This window comes from Tachysurus fulvidraco, chromosome 10, assembly GCF_022655615.1.
Source record: "Tachysurus fulvidraco isolate hzauxx_2018 chromosome 10, HZAU_PFXX_2.0, whole genome shotgun sequence".
NCBI lineage: Eukaryota > Metazoa > Chordata > Actinopteri > Siluriformes > Bagridae > Tachysurus > Tachysurus fulvidraco.
Genome location: NC_062527.1, coordinates 18,209,848 through 18,221,105, shown reverse-complemented (window position 1 = coordinate 18,221,105; position 11,258 = coordinate 18,209,848). Strand labels below are relative to the sequence as shown.

The window sequence follows — 11,258 nt, the reverse complement described above, 5'->3', positions numbered from 1 at the left end:
ATATTATATAAGTTGTTTTAATCACATACCAGCATTTATTTATGAAATGTATAGGACTGACTGTATAGTTTACTGTTTTGAGGAGATAAACATACATGTCACAGGTGGCTGTCTAGCTTATTGCTAACAACAAATTGACACATTTTCTATTTCTCACATTGGAGCTCGAGGTTGCCCCCAGGTGGTTGCCCTCAGGTGGTCCATTGGCAGGATCCCGTGCTCTCATTGATGCGGCCCAGGGGCAATTCCTGTTCAGGGAGCTAAATAAAGAGTTATTTCTGAGTGCCGGTCCAGAGACCGGATAAAATTGGCGGCTTGCGTCAGAAAGGGCAAAACCTGTGCCAAATCTAATATATGGACCACATGATCCACAGTGAGCAGCTGAAGGAGAAAAAAACTAATTAGAGGCAACAATCTCCACTCAATTCTGACAGAGGTTGGACAATTTTGCTGAGAACAACGACAAACATAACGTATAGATATTTTTTAGTGTGTTAGGCCGTTAAAAAAATAACGTAAAATTTGTGTTATAACTTAAAAAATCTTGCTGATGATACAGCTGTTGTAAAGGTGGTACTGAATGCTTATACATCCAACAGCTTTTTGTTCACAGTAATAAGACAAACTATAAAATGTAAAAAGGTTTGGAAGGGGTGGTTGGGTGGGGGTGGTAGTTTTCGGGGGTTATTGGGGGCGTGGGTATGTACTGTATATACAGGTCCTTGTCATTTGACGTCAGCAGGCATTTTCAGGCTGAGAGATTCTTGGCTAGTTAATCAGATATGTTTACATGTGAATGGATGGCAGCTTGGTGACAATGGGCCCTCAGGCAGGAGTGGAGAAGTGGGAGTGATGAGAGCAGCTTTGAAGCCTCCAGTCCTTTGCTTTGCCTCATGGAGTGTGTTCTCTCTCTCGCTCTCTCTTTCTCTCTCTCTTTCTCTCTCTCTATCTCTCTATCTCCCGACCTCTCTCTCTCTTTATGTACAAAACATATAGAAGATTACAAACACTGATTTCATATTGAAATAATTAGAGAAAATATTGAAACAGATCTCAGGTCTGTGTGAGGTGCATTTATTTATTTATTTTTCTCATCTCAGAGAGTTTCTTTCTATTCACTCTTGCCACTATTTCCTCATTAGGGATCTCATATGAAAACTTTGTGACAATATCTACTGATAAAATGGTTTGTTGGTTTACGGACAGTTGGTGGGTTTAGCATTAGATTTACTGAATTTTTTATTTTCTGGTGCGGGTCCCGAGGTGTGATTCCCCCCTGTTGATTTTCACAGTTCTTCAGTCCTGCTTTTGTTGTGCAAACACCCCCATCACCTGTGACATGCTTCAACAAGCTTTAACCCAAGTTATGACTTTCCGGATGAGTTAAATAGTCCCCAGGTCTGCACAAGGGTTATATAAATATCATATGTACTATGACAAACCTTAGCACACATTTTTTTTTATAAATAAAACAGACTGTTTTGTATAGATATGGTTTCCATGTCACACACAGAGGTTTGGCCTGCTTGGAACTGAGCTACTCTGAGTGAACGAATGCAAATGAGCCAGGCCTCACAGGTGATGGGGGTGTTTGCACAACAAAAGCAGGAGAACAATGGAGCTGTAGGGGTGCTAGTAGGTGTAAATCTAGTGTTAGACATAGATGGATGGATGGATGAATGGATGGATAGATGGTTGGATGGATGGGACAATGGATTTATGGACGGATGGATGGTGGCAGATTGAAGCACACTTAATTTTAATCTTTAAAATAAAAGAGCTAATTAAAGAGATAAAAATGTTAAATACTAGCTATCACTATTCAGCCATTGAACTGCTTTATGTAAGTGCTTTTCAGTTCCTTCCCTTCTTAAAAATACCTCCGCTTCCAGCCTGGCAGCACCTGCTGTGTGTGGAACTGCCACGTCTAAAGGGCGTGACTTCCACTGCTAAGTTACTGCTGAGAGAGTGAAAAATCAACAGAAGGATTGGAATGGTTCATTTCTGATTACTTCCTTCCCTGGTGTTCAGTCAGGATATACTGGGTATAAGACGCTCTGTGGCAAAAGGTCACATTTATTACTGAATCTAAAAATACATTTTTTAATTTTACTTTTTATCCCACTGTTCAAATGTTACAACGTCTTTTAATGGTTTCTATGGTTACATGTGGAAACCTTTTTAACCATGTTTTGCCAGTTGGGGCTGAGTACTTAAAGTTCTGAACTTTTGGTTGGAATTTGGTGGTTGGTGCCTAAATTCCTAGTACTGAAAACCACTATTACCTTCTAATGAACTTTCACTACCAGCTACTCAAATTGTTGTCTCAGTTGTTGGTTCCTTTTGGTTCAAGTCTCTGCCAACTGTGTATCAGCATTTTTAGAAACATACAGGAACCATTGACTATAAAATATTCGTGGCATTACATTCGTGGCATCTGATGGACACCTTTATCTAGAGCGACTTACATATATTTAATTTATACTGATGAGAAGAGGAGGATTCATTGGCCCAGGCTTTTTTCCACACAAGATTCCAATCAGCATTGAGCTAGCACTCATTTAATGTCATTTGCAGATTTTGGTGCTAATGTTAGTGCTGTATTTTGTAGATGTTGCCCCATCACATGAGGACATTTTTATTTCATTGCTAATGCTCTGTTGCTAGTATGGCTATTAATAGGAGAACCATTTGAGCAATCTCAAATACTCATACTCAAAAAATATATCCTAGAATGCAATGGAGTTATAGCAGTGACTTGGAAAATGCACCATTAGCATCAAATCAAAGATGAGGAAGTACCATGGCTGGAGAGACTGGAAGATTGGTACATTGCTTCCTTGGATTAAATCCTACTGGCACTAATTTTAGCTTGGCATTGACTATCAAACGGCATTATGGGTAAGTTGGAAATTGTGAGCTACAATAAAAATACACCAACATAACAAAAGAGTACTCCTTAGAGAATTTTTGTACAGGATACATTTTGGATGCCTTTGTTAATTATAATGATGTATTTTAAGGTTTTATTGTGAAATAAAAAAACAGTATATATATTCATTCTCTACTGCTTATCCTAACTATTCTTGGGTCATGGGGACCTTGTGCCATCGGACATCAAGACAGGATACACCCTGGTCACAAAAAAAAAAAGAGGGTAGCTTCATGCAAGCAAGTATGTACATTATATAAATTATTAGTATCAGAGCTTGAGTTTTGCTAAACCAGTTAATCAATGCTAGCGTCATGGCTATATAGAAATGTACATTACCCATAAGTCCCAGCATGTCCATATAATGTCACTGAGTACTCGCGTCTGTTTCATGTTACTTATCGTTAGCAGTCCTGTTTGAGTTCTGCTGTTTCTTTATCAAGCTTTTGTTGCTTTTCATGTTTGGCATTTGAGTTTCAACAGTTTAAATTTTTTTTTGCACATTACTGTATTGTAATAGCTAGTCCATCCAGTCATTAGCAAAGAAAACAGCTCTGTCTGTTAACATTAGCAAATTAGTGAACGTTGTCTCAGCAAGCTTCAAATTAGATTAGAGTACATTATTTTTATTAAGGCAAAAAGATCCTTTAACTTATTTCAGTCCTATTGAAACATAATAGTGATGTAAAGCTAGAGTTTCTGTTTATTAGGAGGATTTGTAAAGTATATGCAGTATTTTCTCTGACCACATATTCCAGTATATCCCCAAGGCTGATGACACACATGGATGGCTAAAGCGTTAGCATAAACCCGGCCTCAGTAACATTGTCAGAGTTCTGAGCGACTTCTGTAAAACAAATAAGCACACATGCACACACAAACAAAACCAATGGTGTTTCATTTTTCTCCAAAAACAGGGGGAAATATGTACATCCTATAATTCAGTAACGTAAAAAAACCACCTTTATGGTTTTTGGCGTGTTTTGGAGAAATTCTGCTCCACTCTTCTAAAACGTCGCTTCAGTTCACTGATGTTTTTGAGGTATTTGTTTACGCACAGCTCTCTTAATATCCCACCACAGGATCTCAATGGGGTTGAGGTCTGAACTTTTGTAATGTTCTGAGTTTTGTGTTCCAGCAAACTTTAGTGTCTTTTATTTTGAAAGAGATTTCATTTGAAGGTATTTAATTATTTTTGTAATTTCATATGTTTTTCTTATCTCTCCATCTCATTTTCATTCTTCAGTTTTTTTATATTGCACAAGAAAAAATGTACTAGTAAGATTAGTTTAAATGTTAAAAATTAGTTTACAATGGAGTGACGTCACTTAGTGGCGCTGTCGCGTCCGACTCTCTCAGTTCTACATGTGACTGAAGAGAATCAGGTTGGTTTCTTTGTATCTCTGTACAACGATTAATAAAAATGTAAAGAGTTAAAAAAATATTAGTCGATATCAATGTTAGAAGTGTTAAAGAGATGGATTGAGTGCATATATTCTCTATGCGAAGTCGGATGCATTTATCACGTTTTAGAAACGAACTGCGTTAATCTGTTTGTTTATTGTTGCCGCCCGCACGGTAATTTAGAGTGCGAGTTTTTCCTTTTAATATGAGTTTTGAATACAAAATTTTGGTGCATTGAGTCTGTCTGTAGAAATGTTATGTTGTTTATTTGACTTTAATTGAGTGTGTGTAATTTTTATTTATATTATTATCATTATTTATATTTTTATAAATAATATTATAATAATATTATTATTATTATTATTATATATTGTGTATATTTAGCCAACTGAGACCCAGATTTTGAGTTTGCAGTCACTGTGTTAATGGAGGACAGGGATTAAAACCTGATACCTGTGCACTTACACACACACTTTTTTTTCGAGTGGGCATTATTTCAGAGAGCGACTTTGGTGAGGTTTTTGGACAACTTTTACATAGTTTTGTGAAGTTTTGGAAACTTTGGAGGAGGCAGCTGCAATGTTGGCCGAAAGATCCGACGACGATTTTGCGTCCTCTTCGGAAAGCGAAGTATCTCTGGACTCTGAATCTGAGGAGGATCCTGATCTAGAGCTGTGAGTACATCTATTATGTCAGGTATTTATTATTTTGTGTGTGTGTGTATATATATATATATATCTGTGTGTGTGTGTGTGTAAGGGAACTGTGACTATGGTCAATACAGAAACTTTGTATTTTGAGAAGGGTGCTGTGTAAATAACAACACCTGCCTGGTATTGCAGTGAGTTTATTCTGGGTGTTAGGGGATGTTAGTGTGTGTGTGTGTGTATGAGGTGTGTGAGAAGCTAATCATTGCATTTCTGTGTTTCAGAGAGCCGGAGTCATCTGACTCAGATTGGCAGTCAGAGGCAAAGAGGTCCACGAGGACTCCAGTGACTGTTGAGGAGGAGCTGGAACCCCAACCCTCTACCTCCACAAAGCGTGCAAGACAGGGGAGGGGGAGAGCCAGAGGGAGACCCGGAGGGAGAGGCAGAGGGAGAGCCAGAGGGAGAGCCAGAGAGAGAGGCACTCCAAAGCAGAGTTCTGGACCTGAAGGTGCATGGCAAGGCACTGATGTGGAGGACATCACTCCTAAACAGCCAACCTTCAACCCAGCACGCACACCTGGTGTCCAGCTCATGGGTGGTGTAAAATACACCATACTAGAGTTATTTAAGTTGTTTATGACCGATAATATACTCCAAGTCATTGTGAACAATTCCAACAAGTTTGGAGAAACTGACCACCCAGACACCTTTCAGAGGATCACCTTGCCAGAGATGATGTGTTACTTGGCGATGATTATCTATATGGGAATAGTCAAGACACCGTGCATCAATGACTATTGGAGAAGGTCTGAGCTATACTCCTTTTCTTTTCCATTGAGAGTGATATCAGGGCGCAGGTTCAAAGCCATCTCACGTGCCATCCACCTCAGTGACCCTGATGACGATGCTGCCAACAACTTAAAAAAAGGCACCGCTGGGTACGACAGGCTTTTTAAAATTAAGCCAATGTACCATGAGGTTAGGCAGGTGTGCATGGCGTATTACCAACCCCACCAGTGTGTTGCAATTGACGAGAGGATGGTCGCATCCAAAGCCCGCACTGGACTCCGCCAATACATGAAGAACAAGCCTGTGAAGTGGGGTTATAAGCTGTTTGTGCTGGCAGATTCCGCCAATGGTTACACCTGGGACTTCTTCATCTACGAAGGCAGGGGATCACAAATTGTCAAGGGGATCGGTTATGACACCGTAATGCGGCTCATGGATACGAAGTTGCTTGGTACCGGGTACAAGTTATTTGTGGATAACTTTTACACAAGCCCGGATCTCTTTCGTGACCTGCTGGCAAAGAAGATCTGGGCCTGTGGTACCATTCGAGGACACCATATTGGGTACCTCAAAGACAGGCCAGGCGGGATTGAGAAGCGGGCTCCCCGGGGCACCATTCGCTGGATCCGCGAAGGGCCCGTGGTGTTTGTTAATTGGAGGGACACCAGAGATGTGCTAATCTGTTCCACAATCCATGCAGCACATGGAGAAGATACAGTCCAGAGAAGGATGAAGGGGGCAGATGGGAAGTGGTCTGTACAGGATGTCACCATTCCACCAGCCATCAAGGATTACAACAGGTATGTAGTGTTTTCATAGTTTGATCATTCTGAATTGAATTTTGATATCATGTCAATGCATCAATATCAGTGTAATGTAATGGCTATGTTCCTTTACTACTCAGGAACATGGGTGGTGTGGACCTGTCCGATGCCCTGATTGGCTACTACTCCGTCCTGCACAAGACCAAGAAGTGGTACCGGTCTTTCCTGTTCCACTTCATCGACATCGCCATTGTCAACGCCTTTATCCTGTACAAGGAGCTGGCCAATGCAAGGAAGGAGAAGTTGATGTCACACAAGACCTTTCGTGAGACTCTGGTGATGGAACTGATAGCGGTTGGGTCTACTACCACAGCCCCTCCACTGCCACCCCCTTCTGCTCCCAAAAGTGCCTTACACAATCCTGTACATTTTTCACAGGATAGCGCCAGAGGTCGGAGGAGGTGTGTCCACTGCCACCAGAAGACCACTGTGAAATGCTCCTCCTGTGATGTGTGCCTGTGCTTCACGCATAACAGGGACTGTTACAATGAATGGCACACCGTGAATTGTATATATAGTATGTAAATAGTTTTTTATCCTTCTTGTGTGTTTGTATTTTGCAGTTCTGTTTTGTCATTTTCTCAGGCTCTTCGCTCATGTAAATAGTTTTTGCTTCATTCATGTGTGTTTGTATTTTGCATAGTTTAGTTATTCACTTTTCTAATATTTCTATATAAAAAACTTTGACAGTGCGCTTTGTTTGTCCTTTTTTTTCATCAAAATCTTTCAGGTGGAATGGAAGAAAATATGGGTTTTGTGTGGTTATGCTAATGTAATGTTGTGCCTAATTGACTGACATCTAATCCAAATACATAAGAGTGTCCGACACCTCAAAGTGTTAGCTTTCATCAGATACCAAGATTATGTTTCTAGGCAAAGGGATACAAAAGTTATAAGCCTTTGAAACTCAGCATGCAGTCTTGGTAACTGAAGTTCCTTTTGGAGTCTCCAAATGGCACAAAACAAAAACGCACAGACATATCTGTAGAAAATACATTAATATAAAATCCATTTTTGAGTCTTTTGACTTCAAACTTTTTTTCTGTAGTAAGCTAAGACATGTGGCTATGACCTTGAGTTTGTCTTTATCCCATTAGATGTGTTTACAGCAGTGCATTTTAGTCAGTTTACAGATGAATGACTGACGGAAATAAAAACCCTCCATTTTTTTGTCTCCATTCAGAATTTTTGTTTATGTATATTTGTGTAAGAAATGTAATAAGAGACCAAAGAGACTATCAGATGGACTTTATTCAGGAGTCTCTGAGTTCTATGTGTGACTAAAGAGAGTCAGACAGACTGTTGGTGAGAGCGTGTGTGTGTGTGTGTGTGTGTGTGTGATCCCGTGCCTTTTGTTTATTAAACTGCAGTTGTAAGTCACTCTGGATAAGGGTGTCTGCTAAATGCCGTAAATGTAAATGTAAATGTGATTCACCAAAGAGTTTGGAGTCGGTGTGTCATTTGTGCTGCTGGGTGAAATCCACTACACTTTGACACCTTGATTTTTTTTTCTTCTTTAGTCATTCAGATGTGACTTACTGCTGTGCTTGGGATCAGTGTTGCATGGTGGGTTACATGACCCGTTTTAGGACCTGCTTATAATTTTGCTTGTATGGCCTCATTGGTTTCGACACTATTCTGGTATAATGTGGATTTCATATTTCTCTCAATGAGTTTCCCAGGTCCTGTAGTTGTAGAGGAGGCCAAACACCTCAGACCTCCATCAACATGCCTGACAGTTGGTATGCTGTGATTGGATTGAATAATGACCAAATATCTCCACTTGGTTTGATGGTTTGTTCAGATGATGTTTTGCAAGCCTAAGTAATGCTGCCATATTCAGATTTAAAGAGAAAAGCTTTTTCACGACCACCCTTCCATGAAAGCCATACCTGTTCAGTATTTTGCAAATTGTTCTGTCATTAACAAACATTTAAAGGTGGGGTGCACGATGTCTGAAAGCCAATGTTGACATCTGAAATCACCAAATTTGTATTACTGTGGTAATACAAATGTGTTTTTATAGTACTGTGTGTTGTACCGTGAAAGGTTTAGCCCCGTTTCACTCGGAAGACATTCAGTTCTCTCCAGCGCTGGAAAGCTGATCCTATATTAACACGGTCCTGCTTCTGGCAAGTAAATGTAAACTTTTTTGAGGACATCCACAAAAATAGACTATTTCTAACATTTATATGATCCATTGGCTTATTTTTATTCAATAAGTTATTGACTATGTTAATCCAAAGCATAACGATGGAAAACATCCAAATGTTCTCCATAGTAAAGGATGGTGTCCCACACGGTTCTGTTCCAGGGCTCCTCGAGTTTTTGCTGTTGGTACTTGTTTCATAAAGACAAATATGGCCAAATATAGCCTTCTAGCTTAAATTAGCTCACCTATGCCAGACTCCGAGTAAAACTCCACATAGACAGTAATCTAAAGACTAAAATATAAGGCTTGGAGCTGTGAGGTTGTAACGCAACCTGAGTCGATGTCATCTTAACAAATAAAACGTACATGTCACCTCTGGTGACAGAGTTCCTAGCAAGGAAAACAATCCTTCCATTTGTTTTTTGTACTCTGTGTGCTTTGTTTGTTTTTAAATCTGCCATTATTCTAGTTTGAATCCAGTTTCTACCCATGTCTTGTCATTAGTCTGTTACTTGATGTGTTCACCTGTTTGCTGTTTACCATTTACTGGCTTGGGTAGGTTGTATATTTTATTTTACCATTGGAAATCTACATCATATTTTATATTACACAAGTCTGAGGTAATTATACATGCATCAGTCCCATTTTTCTCCCCCCATATAGGTCACCTGAACATTTCCTGACATAATCCAATCCTTTCCTATCATACAGCAGCTAACACTGTTGCCTGAGACACATGAAGCTAGGCAATGAGCTTTCTGCCCTTTTCTGTTTACCGGAATTGACAGCTTGTGTTGGAAACACTGACAGAGCAGACGCATGGCCAGTTTTTTTGGATGTCTGCAGCATTCACCGGAATTGAACTCATGATCCCTGGACAAATGCATTCCCCGTTCTCTGGTTTTGACTCACATGCGTCTGCCTCTACCATCTCCTCTACAGCTGGAAGATATGATCACACCACCATCTGCTTAATGACTTGATGGTGCAAAGGTCTCTGGGTGATCAGAGCTTATATGTCATACACCTGTATGAAAGCTAATTACTGGTGACTGGATGAAAGCTTTTCTTATGTGATTTTTTTTGCCAGTTGCTTCCACAGTATAATTAATGTTTGGCTCATGAATGCTCAGCACTCACATTTGAAAGTCTGCATATACACAAAACAAAAATAATTGGAGTATTAAGTCAGAATTGTGGTACAGTAGTAACATAGATATAACTCAATAAAAAAATGACAACTTTTATTTGTGTGTTTGAAGGGGACATGCTAAGTGGGTGTTGAGGATGACGATCCGAAAATCTGGTGCTTTTAGTTCTCATTAAAATATATTTCATTAGGTGTAAAGGCTGAACGAGGGTGAGGCTTTTCATATGGTAAACATTTCAGGTGAGACAATGTCTGAGAAGCAGAGATGATACAAACCCACCAACCCACCTACCAACCCACATACACACAGATACATGCAAACACTGTGTCTGCTTGCTCGATTATCCAATTCACTGGCCTCAGATCTTAGGGTCATTCTGATATAAAACTTTTTTTTCAGACCTTTTCTTTTTGATTGACAGTGAAACAGAAGGACAGCTAGATAGTACTACCTTGTCTAATATATTCCTAACACAAAATATTCATTACTGTCATATCCATTTGCTCTGAGGATTATCAGATCAGTGAGTGTTGAAGCCCCCACAGTTAATTAGCACCAATGAGTGTTACTGGTACATAGTGGAGTGGGCAAGTTGTTGAGCAGAGCAGACATTTTCTGTGAATTTGAGAAGTAGAGCAAGAGATTAAGAACCATTTAAGGGTAAAAGTAAATAATCCTTAATGTCTTGGTAGCTCTGTAGTAGGGTTGGCCAAGCTTAACCAAATGGGCCTGTGTGGATGCAAGTTTTCAATCAAATCAAGCAGAAACTACATCTGATTCCATCTGCTTAATCAGTTTATTATGGTCTTTAGTAGACTCGGTTGTGGCTTTCTGCTTAGTTGGAATAAAAATCTGAGCCCACACTGGCCCTTTCTGGATACAATTTTACATCCTTGATCTACAGTGTCTATAACATCCTAATGATCAGTTTCACAGAAATGCTTTGAATGTGTTGGAATAAAATTCGTGTCCAAATAGATTAGATTAGATTAGATTAGATTAGATTAGATTAGATTAGATTAGATTGGATTGGATTCAACTTTATTGTCATTGTGGAAGGTACATGTACAGAGCCAATGATATGCAGTTAGAATCTAACCAGAAGTGCATGGATGGCTTATTTACAAGTGGCAGTGTAATAAATAAGGGTATGAGGTTATACAGAAGGTGTAGTAATATGTACATATAACTGTATAATGGTAAATATAGTGTGGTATTTATATAAGTAAGATACAGTATGAAGTGGTATGACAGATAGCTTGTATAGATAGAGATTGATTAGATAGATGGTTATTAGATAGATAGATAGATTGTATACGTCTATATATATATGCATGATTTATAAACACAGAAGAAAAG

The 11,258-nt window shown here is 39.3% G+C and overlaps 1 protein-coding gene across 1 annotated transcript; it reads left to right on the top strand.

Annotated features, from left to right (window-relative positions):
• The first annotated feature begins 4,670 nt into the window (after positions 1 to 4,670).
• LOC113654870 (piggyBac transposable element-derived protein 4-like) lies at positions 4,671 to 7,288 on the top strand. The gene is made up of 3 exons (XM_027165132.2): positions 4,671 to 5,010; positions 5,268 to 6,572; positions 6,677 to 7,288. Exons 1-3 carry the CDS (start codon positions 4,916 to 4,918, stop codon positions 7,119 to 7,121), a joined length of 1,845 nt encoding a protein of 614 aa, XP_027020933.2. The 5' UTR covers positions 4,671 to 4,915; the 3' UTR covers positions 7,122 to 7,288.
• Positions 7,289 to 11,258: the final 3,970 nt, after the last annotated feature.

Excerpts from the sequence above, each read along its gene's own strand:
- LOC113654870 (XM_027165132.2), top strand. The coding sequence starts at position 4,916 with ATGTTGGCCGAAAGATCCGACGACGATTTTGCGTCCTCTTCGGAAAGC. Across the intron at positions 5,011-5,267 it reads GAGGATCCTGATCTAGAGCT|AGAGCCGGAGTCATCTGACT; the intron begins GTGAGTACATCT and ends TCTGTGTTTCAG. Across the intron at positions 6,573-6,676 it reads GCCATCAAGGATTACAACAG|GAACATGGGTGGTGTGGACC; the intron begins GTATGTAGTGTT and ends TTTACTACTCAG.